The sequence below is a fragment of the Miscanthus floridulus genome, chromosome 12, assembly GCF_019320115.1.
Source record: "Miscanthus floridulus cultivar M001 chromosome 12, ASM1932011v1, whole genome shotgun sequence".
NCBI lineage: Eukaryota > Viridiplantae > Streptophyta > Magnoliopsida > Poales > Poaceae > Miscanthus > Miscanthus floridulus.
The window spans coordinates 48,268,342-48,286,575 of record NC_089591.1 but is presented as its reverse complement, the minus strand read 5'-3'; the positions used below and the strand labels follow the sequence as shown (position 1 = coordinate 48,286,575).

Sequence of the window (18,234 nt, the reverse complement as noted above, 5' to 3'; positions counted from 1 at the left end):
ATCTTCTGTGGGCCAAAGAGCCAAAGAGGGTTCAGTGGCATCACAGGAGGTACTCTGAGCTCTGAAGACGACACGCAGGATGCGCACTAGCAAGATACCCTGACAGCGACTGACCTACCCATTTGATTGAGCTTTGACCAGTTCGTTGTTACCGGCCGGAAACTGCCCAAGCTAGATGCTGAATCTGTTCCCGAAATTCACTTGGAATTTTGCTGGTTCTTCGTTCAATTTGCCGCAGCGCCCACAGGCCACAGCTGATGAGTTTGGCTGAGTTCCAGTATGTCAGTTAGGCAAATTTCGCATTAACTGTTGCCAGTTTGGTCGCCGCCAAATTTGTTCAGGGGAATTCGGCAATGCCTCGATCAAAAGGTACACGGTGCTGTTTGGAACGCACGAGTCATGTCAATTCCGGCGATTTTCCCGTGTCCCTATAGCTGGCCATTTGGCCCCAGCACGACGGCCGGCCCGAACACGACATGAAGAAGCATGGCCCAAGAACGGCCTGGCCCGACGCTCATCGTGCCAGCCTGGCACGGTCCAGCCGTAGTGCCGTGCCTGGGCCTCCATTTCGGCCCGTAGTGCCAGCATGAGCACGGCCCACTTAATGGGCCGGCCCGGCTGCGGCACGGCTCGGCCACTGGTGGCCCAAAAAAAACCCTAAGTCCCTAACCCTTACCTCCTCCCCTCCGCAAGCAGACGCCGGCTCCCTCCGCAAGCAGCAGCCGCGGGGGCTCCCTCTCTGGCTTTCTCGGTCTCTCCCGTGGCTGCCCGTGGGGTGCCGCCGCCGGGGCGCGGCCGCGGCTCCTCCCCTCCCCAACAGGCCAGCAGCAGTCGCCGGCCCCTCCCTTTCTAGCTCTCTCCCGTGGCCACCCGTGGGGGGCCGCCGCCGCCGCCGCTCCTCCCCTCCCCATCCCCAACAGGCCAGCAGCAACCGCCGGTCCCTCCCTCTCTAGCTCTCTCCCATGGCCGCGGTGGAGCGGCTTCACTGGCACGGCGTGGCGGAGCGTCCTCTCCCTCGCGGCGCCCGGATCCATGGCATGGCGTGGCGCGGCCTCTCCCTCGCCAGTGCTTAGATCCACGGCGGCGGCGGGCAGATTCGGCAGTCATGGCCCAGATCCGCCCCCTTGCTCGCGGATTCGGCCTTCTCTACGGCATCGAGTGTGGCGGCGGCGCGGCCCCCGGCGAGGGCGAGCACAGGGGGTGGCGCGGCCCCACGGCGGTGGGCGAGCACAGGCGGCGGCGCGGGCACGCCAGGCTGCCGTGCTCGATAGCACGGCACGGCACGGCACGGTTCACCGCCGATAGGGCCATGCCTGGGCCAAGGTCTCGGCACGGCGGCACTGTTAGGCACGGCACGGTTAAGCCACCGTGTCACATAGTGCCGTGCCGTGCCTGACCGTGCTCATGCCAGTGCCGTGCCGTGCGGCCCGGTTGGCCATGTATACGGTGTCCCAAATAAACGATGCCGCCTGAGATCCAAACGGACTGCCGGATTCCTGATGCACGCTGCTGCCTGCAAAAAGAAGTAAGCTGCCCGAAATCAGCTGATGCTGATCCCTGCAGGATATGGATATTTGACTTGTCCTTGCGCTGCAATGCAGGTAAAGCCTAGATAAAGTGACTTGGCTGCATGCATGATGCATAAAAGTTTTGAGATGGCCATTGCAGTGTTGCAGCAAAGCAGCAGCAACCATCAACTGCGTGGGCATGCATGTCAAATGCGTAGCTAGTAGCTGCCTACAACTATATACAAGGTGACGACATACATACATCGCACAAGCAAACTTGAATTTAATTTCTGCACCGCAACTTGTAGCAAGAGAGAGAGATATACGGCAGGCAGATTCAGCAAAAGGGCCTAGCTAGGTGGTCGAGCTTCAAGAAGGACACTTGAGCTTTTAAAATGGTCATCCATGTCAGCACGCCGTGGAAACGGACAATCTGAGAAACTGCACCGGCCGGAGGAAGAGGACCGGAAAAAGGAGGCCTTGGCCGGTTGGCGCCTGAGTGCGCCATGCCATGCCATGCGCTGCAGGGGTTTTTAAGCGTTTTAAAGGTGAGGAGATGAGGTGACGAGAGACGCCATGTGCTGCAACTGGACTACTGGAGTGGGGTCTGTGGAGTCTCCCGGCCGGCGGCAATCCCCAGCCCCCAAGGCCCCAACAAACCTTGTGCCGAATGCTGGTGGCTGGCTAGTGCCGTCTGTCGTCTGTGCAGCACCCAATGACCCAACTGCCAGTTGCTCCTTGCGCAAACGTTATTAACAACCACAAGTGGAACTGTGGCAGGGCCACATTCACACAGCCACATATATATATGCCTTGTGTGTGTGGCGTTCTGGACTTGCATGGCACTGCACAGAGAAACGCTAAAGCGGTGGTAAGAGAATATATAGTGAGATAGTGCGAGAGAGCAAGAAGAGGCACATCGATCATGGAGAGAGAGATGTCTGCAGAGTATGAGCTGAATGAGATAGATGCTGCGGACACCTTGCATGGCTCTGTGGGGAGCAGGCTCTCCCTGTTTGCGAGGGAGCTCAAGTCGAGGAGAAGCAGCTGGGACAACAGCAGCGCCCTCAGGCTTCCACAAAACTTTTGCTATGGCAGCTTCGTCATACACCCTAATGGAAGGTATGCAACAGACTAAGAGTTTTTTTTTTCTCATTCTCCCATCTGACATCTCATCCGTTCAGCACTTCTGCTTCAGCTCATAGATGATGATGCTAGGACTAGGTAGCTATAGGTAGCAAAAGATGAAGGTGCCGATGCATGCAGAAGCAAGTCTCTAATTGCACGTATATTGAGCAGCCAGCCAATCAGAGAACGAACTTGTGCATGGAATGAGATGTTCCTGATTAAGACAGGAATCATGCAGTGGAGGGTAGCTGGCTAGCTGCCTAACCGTCGTTGCATAATTGCATTTCACTTTCATTCAGACGTACTCGTCCAATGATGCCAGTGTTCTTGATATATTAGCTGCCTGATCTCTACTATCTCTATCTGCTGCACACAGGTGGTACAGGATCTGGTCGAGCGCGATGTTCCTGTGGTCCATCTATTCCACCTTCTTCACCCCCTTCGAGTTCGGCTTCTTCCGGGGCCTCCCGAAGCACCTGGTGGACCTCGAGTGCGTGCAGCTCCTCTTCCTCGCCGACGTCGCCGTCCACTTCTTCCTCGCCTACAGGGACGCTCACACCTACCGGATGGTGTACGACAAGCGCAAGATCGCCCTGCGGTGAGGCAGGCTGGCCGGATGAATGAGCTCGGGGCCTCGGGCACCGTTCTTTTCACAAAAATACAATGGACCTAGTAATAGCATGCATCTCTCTTTCTGACAGTGCCTCTGAATTTCTGATTTCTGGTGTTCTTGCGCAGCTACATCAAAGGAAGCTTCGCTCTTGACATCCTCGGCTGCTTCCCATGTGATTTCATATACAAGGCGACGGGAAGGACGGAGGTGGTGAGGTGCCTGGTGTGGCTCCGCCTGTACAGGGCCCGCAACATCCTGGCCTTCTTCAAGCGGATGGAGAAGGACATCCGCATCAGCTACCTCTTCACGCGGATCGTGAAGCTCATCACCGTCGAGCTCCACTTCACGCACACCGCCGCCTGCGTCTTCTACTACCTCGCCACCACGCTCCCGCCGGCGCGCGAGGGCGGCACCTGGATCGGCAGCCTCACGCTGGGGGACACCAGGTACATCAGCTTCAGGGAGATGGACCTGCTCACCCGCTACGTCACCTCGCTCTACCTCGCCATCGTCACCATGGCCACGGTCGGCTACGGCGATGTCCATGCAGTGAACCCGAGGGAGATGGCCTTCACCGTGGTGTACATCTCCTTCAGCATCCTCCTCAGCGCGTATCTCATCGGCAACATGACAGCGCTCATCGTGAAGGGATCGAAGACCGAGAGGTTCCGGGACAAGATGACCGACCTCATCAGGTATATGAACAGGAACAAGCTCGGCGCCGGTATCAGGTCCCAGGTGAAGGATCACCTGCTGCTGCAGTACGAGAGCAGCTACACCAGGGACAGAGTCGTCGACGACATTCCGGTCGCTGTCCGATCCAAGGTATCTATCCACTCTTCGTACCAGAGGTATATATGGCCAAAGACCAAGAGAGCTTCATTTTTTTTTTTTTTTGAAAATATGGCAGGAGCTCTGTCTCTCAATTAAGATAGGAATAAGAGTTTATATACAGAATGGCCGAAGGCCTAAGGGCACGCCCAGAACACTTTCTCCGCTAGTGTGTTGAACTTGTATTTTGTTTTGCAGATGTCCCAGACACTGTATCTGGACATGGTTTCAAGAGTGCACCTGTTCAATGGATGCTCGGAAGACTTCCTTAGCCAGATTGTAAGATTTATTTGCAGATGTAGCAGAAGCTTCTTTGATTTCATTAGTCATACAATTAGTGCACGCATAGTATATTCATTCAAATCCTTCCACTCATGGTTTCAGGTGGTAAAGTTACATGAAGAATTCTTCCTCCCTGGGGAGGTTATCTTAGAGCAAGGCACTGTGGTGGATCAAATTTATATTGTGGCACACGGATGCTTGGTACGAATTGTCAACAGAAATTTACAACCATAGTTCTATTGTTCATTTTTCAAGAAAAAAATACATGAATTATGAGAAAACAGAACTGAGCTTTATCACTGCATGAGCACAAACAACTAACCTTCAATCATCCTATATTTCCCCGTTTGTGGCTGTCGCAGGAAGAGGTGGCCACTGGAGAAGGTGGATCAGAGGAGATCATCTCAGAGCTCCTGCCCTACGACATCGTCGGCGATGTCTCCGTAGTCTGCAACGTTCCACAGCCACACACAGTGAGGGTCTGTGAGCTTTGTAGCCTCCTGAGAATCGACAAGCAGTCCCTGACCAGCATCCTGCAGATTTACTTCAAGGATAGCCGTCAGATCTTGAGCAACCTACTCAAGGTAAGCATGTCAATCAAAGGGAGTGATGTTTTCGCAGCCCGGGCCAAAATTTAGCTGAAAAGAATTTGTTCTGTAGGGGCGAGCAACCGAGCCCAAGGGGAAGCAGCTGCAATCAGATATCACTTACCTGATATCAAGGCAAGAAGCAGAGCTGGTCCTTGGAGTGAACAATGCCGCTTACCATGGAGATTTGTTCCGTCTGAAAGGACTGATCAGTGCAGGAGCAGATCCGAGTAAACCTGATCATGATGGAAGGACTGCTCTGGTATGTGAACTCTCTCATACAGTAATACTATTCAGACTTCAGAAGTTCATTTTCACTGAAAAAACTGAAACGTGAAGCACATTTTCCTTTCTGAAAATATGAAGTATGGGCTGGCTAGCAGCTAGCATAGCTTAAATTATTTCCTTTTGTGAATAACCAAGTGTAAAGACATATGTAACTTCAGATTTACCAAAACCTCTCCTTACAGCATGTTGCTGCGTTAAGAGGATATGAAGATATTGTCAGGTTCCTAATTCAGCGAGGAGCCAATGTCAACAGCATAGGTATGCAGGAAAAATGTTCACTGCGACCATAAATGTATACATGTTTTGATAAACAACCGTATCTGAAACTGCAGATAAGTTTGGGAATTCACCGCTATTGCTAGCGCTGAAATCAGGCCATGAGAGGATCACCTCTCTCCTAGTGAAGCACGGTGCAGCCCTGAACCTAGAAGATACCGGAGGGTACCTGTGCAGGGTCGTCACGAACGGCAAGATCGACCTGCTCAAGAGGCTGCTCAGGTTCGGCGTCGACCCCAACTGCAAGAACTACGATCACAGGACGCCGCTTCACGTCGCTGCTGCCGAGGGCCTGCACCTCGTGGCCACCATGCTCGTAGACTTCGGAGCAGACGTTCTGGCCAAAGACAGGTGCGCAGCAGTATTATGCATGAATTTCACAAGAGTTTTTTTTTTTCCGACCACGCCGAAGCGCGTTTTTCATTAAGAAGAAAGGAGTTTCAAACAACAACTTGGAGACGGTAACCCAAGGTTACCGGACTCCAACGAACAACGAGCACCATAAAGCGATTACATAGCAACTAATTTGCGACTAAAACACACGAAGCAACCGGGAAGCCTCACATCCTGGCCACGAGTGAGTGGAGGCGCCTGAACCCGGCCGTGCACCAGGCTTCCACCTCGAACTTGAACCTTCGTTTTGCCCCATTGTAGACATGGTGATGCAGCAGCAGAGGGCAGTGATCAGAATAGTCGAGGAGAGCGGTTTGAGGACATGGTTGGGGAAGGCAGACAACCAATCCGCCGTGGCGAACATTCTATCTAGGAGCTCCAGTGTTGGCTGTTCTCTGCGGCTGAACGAAGTATATAATCTCCCCACCATGTTGATTTCCTCGAGCTGTAGCTGGTCTAGGAAAGCCCGGACACGCCGCATACTGCGCCTATCAAGCCTGTCATTATTTTTATCCTGTGCCCGATAGATCATATTGAAATCGCCACATAGGAACCAAGGGCCCAAGGAGGCGGCCCTGAACTGTCGCAGCTCATCAAGGAACTCGATCTTGTCTGAATCAAGCTGAGGCCCGTATACGACTGAGATCCACCAGGGCTGACCCAACGGAGCCCTGCTGGAGAATCTGGCGGTCAGGGAGAATCTGCCCCTATGTAGAGAGTCCACCGACCAGCAATCACGTGCCCAGGCCAACATGATACCCCCAGTCGCGCCATCAGTAGGCACAAAATCATAGTCAAAGGAGCCCCCCACAATTTCGACAGCAACATTGTTACAAACAGAGGAGAGCTTGGTCTCCTGGATGCAAACTATGGTTGGTTTAAGGAGCAACACAAATTCCTTGACGACATTCCTCCTCGCGCGGTCATTGAGACCGCGGACATTCCACACAAAGCAGCTGGAGTTTGTTAACATGGAGAACAGTTGGGCGACGAAGTCCATGAGCACTGACCGATCAGGCCATGCCATTGCCTAGCCCCTCGAGGTTGAGGTCCAGGGCCGCCAGGTCGATGTTGCCAAGCAACAGCTTCTGTAAACAATTTTGCTTCCGCTGGGTCATGTCCCCGCGAAACGCAAGCTTGAGTTTCGCTTCGGCCTCCGCATCTGGCGCATTCTCGTCGACATGAATCCCCATCTTCTTCAGCAGTACAATTTGCGCCTGTCGAGTCGCGTTCGGTGCACGCGGTCGTGCTACGATCCGTCCGCTCCGTCGCAAGGAATGGATCGAGACAGGCGTCCGGGAGCGGCGCAGCGTCGGTCCGCGGCGAACGAGCGGTGTCTGTAACGGGATACACACTTCACCCTCCAACATCTCCTGGATCGATGGTTCATCAGGCACCACGTCGCAAACGGCATCCGCCGGTCCTAGAGGAACTGTGTTAAGAGGAGGTTGTGCGGTAGGAGGAGTCGAGGATCCCTGCGGTGGTGGCGAGGCCGGCACTTCCAGTGTGGGTGGGCTATCTGACGTCTGTGGAAGGACTAGGCGCACAGGAGAGACACCCGGCCAAGGAGCCAAAGCCAGCTCGTCCTCAGCGCATGCTGCCCACCAGTCTTCGCGTGGCGGCGTTGGCGGACACTGGACACTTATGCCCACCAGCAGGAGGTGCGGGGCAATGTTGATGAAGCGGGCCACCATACCGGTGGCAGGGGAATTCCCGGCGTGCGCGACAGGGAGTGGCGTTGCGGGCACCGCAGCAGGCGAGGCGGGCAGCGCATCCCCGGTGGACCCGGGCGCCGGTTCCAATGTCAGCCGAGGCGGGGTGGGTGGTGGCGAATCCACCGGAGAGTGAACGACCAGCCCACGCGAAGTCGTAGCATCAGCATGCCCAAGAGGCTGGGCTGCAAGGGGGCACGACACGGCACCGATCAGGACAGACGTTGCCGGGGCAGCGTCGCGACCGCAGCAAGCCCCAGGGTGGTAGTGGTTGTAGTTGCTATCACCGGAGTCGTCGTCGACTTCAGAGTTCCTGTGGGGTGTTGGCCAATCCTCGACATAGCCGTCATTGGCGTCAGCATTATGATCGCCGTTACCCCCGTCGTCACTACCACCCCCATTATCATCGTCATGGCCGCCATCATCTCCATTGTCAGAACCTGGTGGCGTGCTCCAATCTTGGAAAGCAACCAGCCGCATACGTACCAGGTACCAGAGTCCGGGCGACTCAGTACGGGCAGCATCGTCCACCCCGGGCAGGCGAGGCTCGATGAAGGAAGGGTGCCAGCACCAAGCGGTGACGAAGAATTCCCGGTCATCATCATCAGGAACGCCCCGCAGTCTAGTGACCTGAACATGTGAGCACGAGGGGCCAAGGATGGTCTGCGCCACCGTCGCGTTCCGGGCATGCAGGGGCACGCGTAGCATCCCGACGACCACCCTGTAGCGGAAGGTGGCGGCGCTGGCCAAAGACGTGCGACGCCATGGCCGCCAAACCAGCGGCATCAGCGCCTCGCCAGGCCTGGAGGCGAGAACGCGATCTCGGTCCGCGTCCCGCCAAAAGTAGGCAACGAAGTCTTCCGGGTAGTGTTGACGAACCACAACATCATCTCTGGTGAGCTCAAAGCGGTTGTAGAGGTCGGCGTAGACCGCAACAATGGAGACGTGTGGCCTGGTCCCACCAACGACTGCCACCAGTGCACGTCCCAGGGCATCCTCAGCCGCCTGAATCACGTCGGAGCGCGGTACCACCACGAACGTGCCGCGAGGGCGCCACGGCTCTTCCTCCCCACCGATGACCATCACAGCAGTTGATGAAGACGGTCGAGGCGGCGGCAGAGGCGGCGGCGGGGGGGAGGGGAAGCCGCGCAGCACCATGGCACCGAAGTGGAGCGTCCCGTGGATGCAGACGTTGGCGACGCGGAGTCAGCCAACCCACGGCCATGACCAGAATGCGCGCGGTGGAGGTGGCAGCGGGGGAGAAACCGCGCAGCACCTCGGCACTGAAGTGGAACGTCCCGTAGAGGCAGACCGCGGCGACGTGGTGTCGGTCGACCCGGGGCCGTGGCCATAGTTGCCGCGCCGGGGCATAGTCCCACGGCGAGGCAGGACCCTGCGCCCCTCGTTGGAGCGCGACGGCTGGCGACGACGCTTGATGCCTGCCAGCTCCCTCCGGATCGGGAATGGGCAGCTAGTGACACGTGACCCTCGGTCCAGCAGTTGTAGCACTTGGCCGGGAAGCGGCAACTAGCCCGGATGTGGTCGTTGGCCAGGCAGTTGAGGCATCGCCCATGGAGCCCCGGCGGAATGGGCCTCGGCGAACGTGGGGGGGGGAGGGGTGCTGGCGTCCGAAACGGCGACTGCGGACCAGGTGGTAGCCTTCCGCATCCGGCGGACCCCGGGCACGAGCCGAGTGAGCCGGCGGAGATCTGTGGCGTGGTGGTGAAAACCCAATGGCGGCGGCCTCTGGGTGGGAGCGACGGGAAGCCGCCATGAAGCCCTCCGGGCGTCCCCGCCGCTTCCGGTGGCGGCGCGCACGCTGACGTCGAGCGGAAGGCTCCGCCACCTCCTTCCCCTTTCCCGGCGGCGGTGGAGATGGCAGTGGATCTGCGGCGGAAAGGTCGTCCTCCGAGTCACTGAGGACATCCTCAGGACCACGGGCGAGGAGACACTCCAGCGGCAAATCTGGCGACCCAGCGCCGAACGCCCACGGCGATGGTGGCTCCACGTCCGCCCCATCAGCCCAAGAGCGACGGTGAGAGGGGGATCCGCTCTCCATAGCGCCCCTCCCTAGATCCGAGAGGCGGGGAGGCAGGCGGGTCCGGATGGGCCCCAACTGCGGCGGCGGGAGAGCGTGCGGTGGCGCGGCGATGGCGACGGTCCGTCGAGCTAGCTCATCGAATCTCTCTCCCTCCTACTATCCTTCACAAGAGTTTCAGAGGAAACCATATGATTCCCGTAGAAAATCTCCGAGATTCAAACGTCCCATACAGGCATACAAATTGTATCGCGTGTTGGCATTGTGCCTCTTTTTTTCCTTCTCTTGCGAAATGAAATGCGTTCTTTGACTTGACACAGTGACATGACTGCAGGTGGGGAAACACACCGCTGGACGAAGGTCGGAGATGCAGCAGCAGACCACTGGTCAGGATTCTAGAGCAGGCTGGGACTGTTGCAGTCACGCAGTGATCGCTGCTATGATCCAGAAATCTTCATTCTATGTTCATGTGGGAACAGCTGGCAATGAAATATTCTTTCTTGGTTAATGAAATCATCCGTCTGACCGTCTCCAAAGGCATGTCTCAAATTCTCTGTAGCCGAAACACAGCAGCAGAAATAACGGTTTCCATCGAAATTGGATAAATCTGGACAGCAGATGAAAATAGTCACGTACTGCACCCATGAAACTAGCGTTTTCAACCGATAGTGACAAATGCAATTTCAACGACGAGTGAAATTCAGGAGTGAAATTCATTCCAACACCGATACAGAATTCAAGCTATGGATGCACCTTCAACTTTAACAGCATATGATTGTGAGTTGACAGTGTTTTCAGAAAGAGGGGCACGACTGCACAAGCAGTACTGCATACATTGTTTTACATAGAAACATATTTAATCTGAATCCATAAAGTGAAAAATTGAATGGTGTGGCAATTACAATAGCAAATACTTTGCATTCATGTGATATAAATTTGGATAAATTATGACCCGGAGTATACAACCCGCTGATCTTTCTCATGTAGACATGACACAAAAGACTACAAAAGCAACTAAATGCAGTAATTTTGTCCTAATTATCCCATATCAGAGTTTAGAAAGGGTTTTGGTTGCAGTTGCAACAAGTTGCTAGCGAACAAAATCTTGTTACACTCGAAACCTTTGGTCAGTTCAGCACAACTAGATGAATTAATAGAAAAAAAATGGAACAGTGTCAACCGCAACGATTACTATATCAGCATTCAATCCGAACCGAACCATTCTGCGTCGAGATGAACTTGGGCTTCCTAATCACCTGCTCCAAGCACTGTATGATATCCCCTACCTGGAAATCGTCACAATCCTGAATCACCAGTCCACAGTCGTTACCCTTTTCGATTGTTTCTGCATCCTGCTTCTCCCGCTTCAGGAACGCACATGGACCCTCAAAGACAACATCTCCACTCCTCAACAGTCTCATGGTTCCGGATTTGCTGAAGTGGACATCAGTTATACGGCAGCCAGCAATTTTAATATCCGGCCCTTTTGACTTGCTGCGCCCTTTCAGCTCAAATATGTTCAGAACCTCAGCCTCACCTGAAACCTGGGTTTCAGCAGTTCCCGGTGCCTTCTCCACAATGGCCCTTCCCATTTCCTCAAGGAGGTGATAGATGACCTTGTGAAGCAAAACCTAAAGAATTAACACTATCATGTCAGCTTAATCCATTCACTCAGATGTATACAAAGGTTACATATCAACTGAGCATATACAAACAAAATAAATCAGTTCATGGAACTCCCGTAGTGTGGATAGTGGTCATTGATACTTTAGCAAGTGGAAATACAATGAGACCAACATTCACGACATTCAAAGCAACACATGATGTGAACAACAACAGCAAACCAGATTTGCAATACTTCAACACATAATTGCTTCTTTGTGAAATGATATGATTAGAAATGAAGCATGTTTTCTGGGGAAGACAACAGTTAATGTTAGAATAAATGCATATGAGGTGCTGAACCAATACAACAAGAAGCAAGCAGATTTGAAGCTCAGGCTATTATTCAAATTCAGAAAGCAATTTCCATGTAAGATTAACTAAAGTTCTATCGATTTGCATACCAAAGAAAGGGAACAGGCCATTCTATGATCAGAACATTACTGTACATCTGTATTACTCGTAAGTACTCGAGTTTTGAATCTACAGACCGCATTGCTGTGTTCAATCCAATGGTAGTTATATCCCCATTCTTCCCGGAGTCCGAGAGATAAATTATCTTAATATCATCTTCCCAAAGGATTCCATAACATCTAAAGATAAAGGTTCATTTGGTTTACCATCGCAAAGGAAAACAGAACATGGATGGTCTAGATTCTAGCATCTGTGCACAAAACCGAGAGTTTCCAAAATGGAAAATCGAACATTTAGCCAAAGATGCACTGAAAGTCTGAAACTCAATGATAGCATAGAACTAAAAGAAACAAAACAAAGTTTCTTGAAGCATATAATCACAAAGCATTAGAAAAGTAGTGATTCATGAACATGACACCTTTATGTTGGCTCTTGCTGCTGCTTGAGTGATAGAAATAGGTGGACTGCGAATGTTGAAACCAACTATATATGCTCCACATGCTTGTGCCAGGTCAACGTCATGCTGACTGATTGGGCCAACACCTACATGAACAACATTCACGAACACCTGTAGAGAACGTACTATGTATTAACTTACAAACTTATAATTTTAAAAAGATGGCATCATGTAAACAGAATAACCAGCAAGAGATTCACAGTTGGCACTTGGGAGTTTAACTTAAAAACTGCATAGTGTCAGATTGTGTGACACTAACTGCAGAAGAAGGAAATAAGGCATTAAATCTCTACGAGAAAATACCTGTGCACTATTAAGACTTCGTAAAGCATCTGTGACAGCTTGAACACTGCCTTGTACATCAGCTTTGACAATAATGGGCATTTCAACTCTTTCAGGAGCCTCTTCTTTAATTTCTAGCTCTTCTGCCATGCCTTGATCAATCTTTCGAAGCCTGTCTTTCTCCTGCTTCTTCTTCCGCCCCTGACTAAGCATTCTTGCCCTTTCCTCTGAATCAACAACTACAACATCATCCCCAGCCATTGGAAGGCCCCTTAACCCCTCAATCTCAATAGGCATTGCAGGTTTTGCAGACTGCATTATATTCCCTGCTGTGTCTCTAAGAGACCTAATTCTTCCCCACTCTGCTCCCACAACAATGTGCTGCCCACTAACTAATGTGCCATACTTGACTATAGCTGTTGCCAGTGGACCCCTGCCCCTGTCCACTCTTGCCTCCACCACAAAAGCCTGAGCAGGGCCATCTATTCTGGCTTTCAGGTGCCAAAGGGCGCCTAGGCTCAAACGGTTAGGTGACCCAGCGGCACTCCTCAGGTCCTGGGTTCGACTCCCCGTGGGAGCGAATTTCAGCCTGAGGTTAAAAAAATCCCCTCGTCCGTCCCCATAACCAAAGCACTTGGGCGACAGAAAGCCACCGTGTAAGGGTGGGGGCGGAGGTTCGGGGGTTTTCTCGGCCGGGTGAGAAGGTCCTTCTTATTTGTAATGCTGCGGGGGCAGTCTTAACCCCCCGGTCGAGTTTTTTTTTTATTCTGCCTTTCAGGTCCATCATCTCAGCTTGAAGGAGCAAAGCCTCTTCCAATTTATCCAAACCAGATTTTGCTACTGCAGAGATTTCAACAACCTGCACATCCCCACCCATATCCTCCAAAAGTAAACCTTCGGAACCGTTGAATTCTGACCCTCTCAGGGTCAGCTCCAGATTTGTCACATTTGTTTATTGCAACTACAATAGGAACATTTGCTGCTTTTGCATGAGACATAGCTTCCAGTGTCTGAGGCATAACACCATCATCTGCTGCAACCACAAGGACTACAATATCTGTAACAGCAGCACCTCTAGCCCGCATGGCACTGAAGGCACCATGTCCTGGAGTATCAAGAAATGTGATAGATGCTCCTGACGGCATCTCAACAACGAAGGCACCTATATGCTGAGTGATACCACCAGCTTCCTTGGCAGCAACAGATGTTTGACGGAGAGCATCCAAAAGCGATGTTTTACCATGGTCAACATGTCCCATTACCGTTAAAACAGCAGGACGTGGTTCATTCGTGCCTTCACCAGTGTGCATTCTTCTGGTATTAACACCAAGTTCCTGTGCAAGAAGCATGAAACAGTGGATTCTTATTATAAGAAACATAATTTTTCTAGAGATACTTGAAATGTTACATCATGGCAAAACTTGCCAGAAAAATGCAGAAAATGGAAATATGCAACATAAATGAAACCTGACATGTGCAGGTTCAAATAAAAAAATATGAAATCAGTAGTAATGCATAACTAATTTTGCTATTGCGGGCTCATGGAATAAACCACTGCCACAATCTGCAATATTTCACATTTTCTATATCATTTGAAAGAAAAAGGGCAGACCCAGTGCCGGAGGCTACCACATGAGTGGGGGTCTGGGGAAGGGAAAAACCGAGGCAAGCCTTCCCCCCGCAAAATCTGCGGAGAGGCTGCTTCGAACCCACAACCTGGTGACTCAGTGAGACAGCTCTCACCACTGCACCAGGCTTGCCCTTCATTTGAAAGAAAGCACCTAATAATATAAGTAAGCTTAAACTGTTGCAGATGGCTTATAATAGAATGGGAGCAAAGGTATAATCTATATTCTATGCTACTAATCAATCTGCAATTCAAAAATAACCAAGTTTGTTCAACAGACCTATCTTTGCGACATAGGATGTAATGAAAAGGAGTGAAGACATATCTAGAGCCCATTTCTAGTATGCTTCAGGCAATTAACAGATAGAGCAATACCAGTTCATGTAATTTGAAGAGAGAAAATTAAGACATACCATAGCAGCCAACTCAGCAAGATCAATGCTGATAGAGTCAAACTCAGATTCAACCTTTTCACCAAGATCTGCAAGTATGCCTTGAAGTGTACTAATATATGCACCAGTTCGTTTAGAAAGGTCAAGCAAAGTCATCCCATCAAAAATCTCAACAGTTTTATCTGGTAAAGATTTGATAGATATCTTCGGTTTTGGTGCAACATATGGTGCTTCTACAGGAGGCTGCGTTCTATTTTCTTTCTTCGCTCGCTTCTCCCTTTTGGGAGCTTTCAGACCTACAACATCCTCCCTTTTCCGACTCCATGCTAACATATAAACACCTGCATGAAAATTCCTATAAAGAAGATGGCATAGTCACCTGACATATGAAACCTGAAATCCACATAAAACTATAAAAGTAACAGTAGCAAGAATCCTAGTAAAATGGTGCCTAAACTTCAATGTTAAACGATTATACAACATCAACTGTTTCAAAATACAAACAAATGAATGAGACTAGAAGGACAAAAAATGAGACGAGCAAACTATGAAATCTGAATTGAGTAGTTACCAAGGAAAATAAATTGTTCATTTGTTCAACCATAATGTTAATCATTGTGATCCACATTTGTTAAATTAGAACAGTACCCTATATCATAAACTCAAAGGTCGGTCATCAGAAGACAAGAAAAAATATTCATGTTTAAAATATGCCATCTAAGCCAACTCAAAATACAATCAAGCATCATGTCTTGAAGTCCATATATCCAATCTACCTATAAGTTTTATCTTTAGAGAGATGTTAGCTTCAAACCACCCAACAATCTTCATGATCTAAAACAATCAAAAGTTCACATACATGTGCTCATGAATCACATATATGATTTTTAAGAATCAGAGATAAACCAAAATATGAAGAAGCACTACCATCACATGTTTTCAGTATTAACAAGTGTGGTGGAATTCACATACTTATCTAGCACCAAATAAGATATTACTAGTCGCATAGAACGTGTCAACACAACATCTATATAAATCAATAGTGAAATTTGAACAAAAAAGGAGCTTCACCAATGAGTATCACATCAACTTAGTTTCTAAATTTGTGGTCACATGAAAGGTCAAAGTGTCAAACAATATGAGATGCAAATTGTTGCATACAAAAGTTGCAGCCATCAGGCACCGCTCAGAAGTTTGGAAGATTAACAATAAAGTCGAAATAAGTTTCGTCCACAGAGACGATTGCTGATGGATCTAACACACTTTAACCCTTTTCTAATAGAACCAAACAATTATTTGAAATACATGTGTTGGATGCTTCAGGTATGTCTTGTATAGTTGCAGAACATGTATAGGTAGTCATGCAAAGCACATATATAAACGTACCTGATAGTGAAATGGTTAGAGGGCATACAACTAGCAGCACGTTTGGGCCTATCACCGCGGTAGACCTCTGCATTTTGGAAGCCAAAGCAGATGTAACTCCAATCCATAACTTTATGAGAGATTTACACTGAAACATGACAATGAGAGCGAGACTATGATCAACTTACGGGCCAGATTTCCGATTGTTCCACTGGAGAAATGCTTTTTGACCCCATGATCCTTAGGGAACGCCAAATTCACAAGACCCGTGTGAAAATCCTGCAATACGCAGATGTCAGCACAGATGCTACAAGAGCTTATTCCTGGAAAAAAATCGAAGGGAAAATCGGGGCTCCGCACGCGCAAAGACCAAGCCCTCAGCAATTAGTTCCCATCTTACCTTCCTTCGCAGCATCCGCCACGCCATTCCTCCGGCCCCGTCGGCACCGACGAGCTGTAGCCCGAGCCCGGAGGCGTCAGATTCAGGAAATCGAGGGTCACGCTCGTTGGGTTGGTCTGGGGACGCCGGGGTATTGGAGCCGGCGGTGCTGTACGGGCGAGCGTCGGCGCGAGCGAGCGCTGTGTGGGAGCGGCGGCGGCGGCGTGGGAGAGGACAAGCACGATGTGGGAGAGCGGCGACGCAGGCACCAGGGCGGGCAACGGCGGCGTGGGAGAGGGCAAGCGCGGCGTGGCAGAATGGCGGCGCAGGCACCGGGTGCGAGCGGCGGCGGCCTGTGCGAGCAGAATAGCTCGAGCGGTCTGGGAAGAGGGAGATTTAACTTTTTACCGTTATAAGAATCGGCACAATATGAGGTTAGGCATGTAACGGACACAAGAGATATAAATTATCATTTTTAGGGCCTGTTTGGTTTTCGGTTGACTTATTAAGTCAGGTGACTAAAACCAGTGAATTATAAGTCATATCTGTTTGGTTGTAAATGACTTATAAGTTCATTAAAGGTGTGGGCCCCACGCGGAAAAGGGTGACTTATAAGTTTTAAGCAGGGGTGAACCAACTTAAAACTTATAAGCAGGAGTGACTTATAAGTTGATGGTGTTTGACAAAATAAGTCACTTATTTTATTTTTTTAACTTATAAGTAGATGATTTATTTGGAACCATGCCCTTACACTTATGGCACAACATGTCAGTTTAGATGGAATCCGAGACTGAGGGCTCGTTTGGGTGCAGCGACCCCCGCCGGTATCCCCGTCCAATCCACGGGCGGAGAAACACCCGTGATTCTGCATCCCTTTGTAGCCCCGGTACCCATTTGGATACAGCGTGGGGCGAAAAAATACGCGTGGCTTTTCGGTCCTTACCCGTTGATCCACGGGGGAGGGAATAAACGCCTGTGACCTCGTGTTTCTCCTTCCCATCGCGTTCTCTCTCGCGCGCGGCGTCGCCTCCTCTCCGACTCGCAAGGTAAGCCATGGCGGCTAGGGTTCGAGCTCTACCCCTCTCCTACTCGTGCTCCTCCGCATCTTTGCTCCCTCCGTTCACAGGCCATCTATTCTTTTCGTCTTCCTCGCAGAGCGCCGCTATGGAGCCTAGGGTTTGAGCGCCACCCGTCGCTGCTCCGTCCCCAATCCACTAGCTCCACCCTCGTCGAGTTGCTGCCTGCACCCTCTACATCCCCGGTCAGCCTTCCCGTTGGTGGACTCCTAGCCACAGGTTGGACGCTACCTCCTCCTCTTGTTGTACATTTCTTTTAGATCTGCTGGGTGTTCATGAATTGTGTGGTGGTCTGATGGCGACCAGTGCTTTTTTATTGACAATCCTGTCGATTTCTTTCCACTGGAGCATGTTTGGGTCAATGGCAGATCACTTGTGCATTCTTAATTTAGTGCTCCTATATCTGTATGTGTGAATATTTTTTATGTGGATTCGGATTCTTTAATTTTGCAGTATTTGTTGTGTTGTTCTGCAAACTGCAATGTCTACCTAGGTAGCCTCCAATCCACGGTGCTGCACTGTATGCATATTTGGTTCCTCCTACTTAATTTGGATTTGGTTCCTCCTAGCGTCACATATTTCTTCATCTACAATAGCCTGTTAACCTAAACCTACAAGGCTACAAAGACAAGTTGCATATGTAATCTCTGTTTGTGGTACAATCCATCTCTCTTCTCGTTCCATTTGTGTTTAACCATCTCTGTTTAGTTTAGTGTCCGTTTAGTTCTCAAGCGTGCCTAATGTCTTTTGTTGCTGTGAAAGAAAACAAGCTATTCAGAACAAGCTATTCAGAAAAATATTTTCTGAAGAAATTAATACTGTTTCTTGTGATCACAAGAAAATATTTTTCTTGCTTCAGATTTTCTTTAAAAAAGTTTTTTTTTCTAGCATAGTATGGTAGCTCTCTGACACAAAATGGCTATT

The 18,234-nt window shown here is 50.5% G+C and overlaps 1 protein-coding gene across 1 annotated transcript; it reads left to right on the top strand.

Moving 5' to 3' along the window:
• The first annotated feature begins 2,348 nt into the window (after positions 1–2,348).
• LOC136498416 (potassium channel KOR2-like) lies at positions 2,349–10,112 on the top strand. The gene is made up of 10 exons (XM_066494351.1): positions 2,349–2,630; positions 3,013–3,234; positions 3,375–4,074; positions 4,279–4,359; positions 4,465–4,563; positions 4,725–4,946; positions 5,023–5,211; positions 5,420–5,495; positions 5,570–5,864; positions 9,991–10,112. The coding sequence occupies exons 1-10, from the start codon at positions 2,434–2,436 to the stop codon at positions 10,085–10,087; spliced, it is 2,178 nt and encodes a 725-aa protein (XP_066350448.1). The 5' UTR covers positions 2,349–2,433; the 3' UTR covers positions 10,088–10,112.
• The last annotated feature ends 8,122 nt before the right edge of the window (positions 10,113–18,234 follow it).

What these genes read in the sequence shown, in the direction of transcription:
- LOC136498416 (XM_066494351.1), top strand. Translation starts at nt 2,434, where the DNA reads ATGGAGAGAGAGATGTCTGCAGAGTATGAGCTGAATGAGATAGATGCT. An exon ending in AAGCGCAAGATCGCCCTGCG is followed by an intron (nt 3,235 to 3,374) that starts GTGAGGCAGGCT and finishes GTTCTTGCGCAG; the next exon opens with CTACATCAAAGGAAGCTTCG. An exon ending in AGCCAATGTCAACAGCATAG is followed by an intron (nt 5,496 to 5,569) that starts GTATGCAGGAAA and finishes CTGAAACTGCAG; the next exon opens with ATAAGTTTGGGAATTCACCG.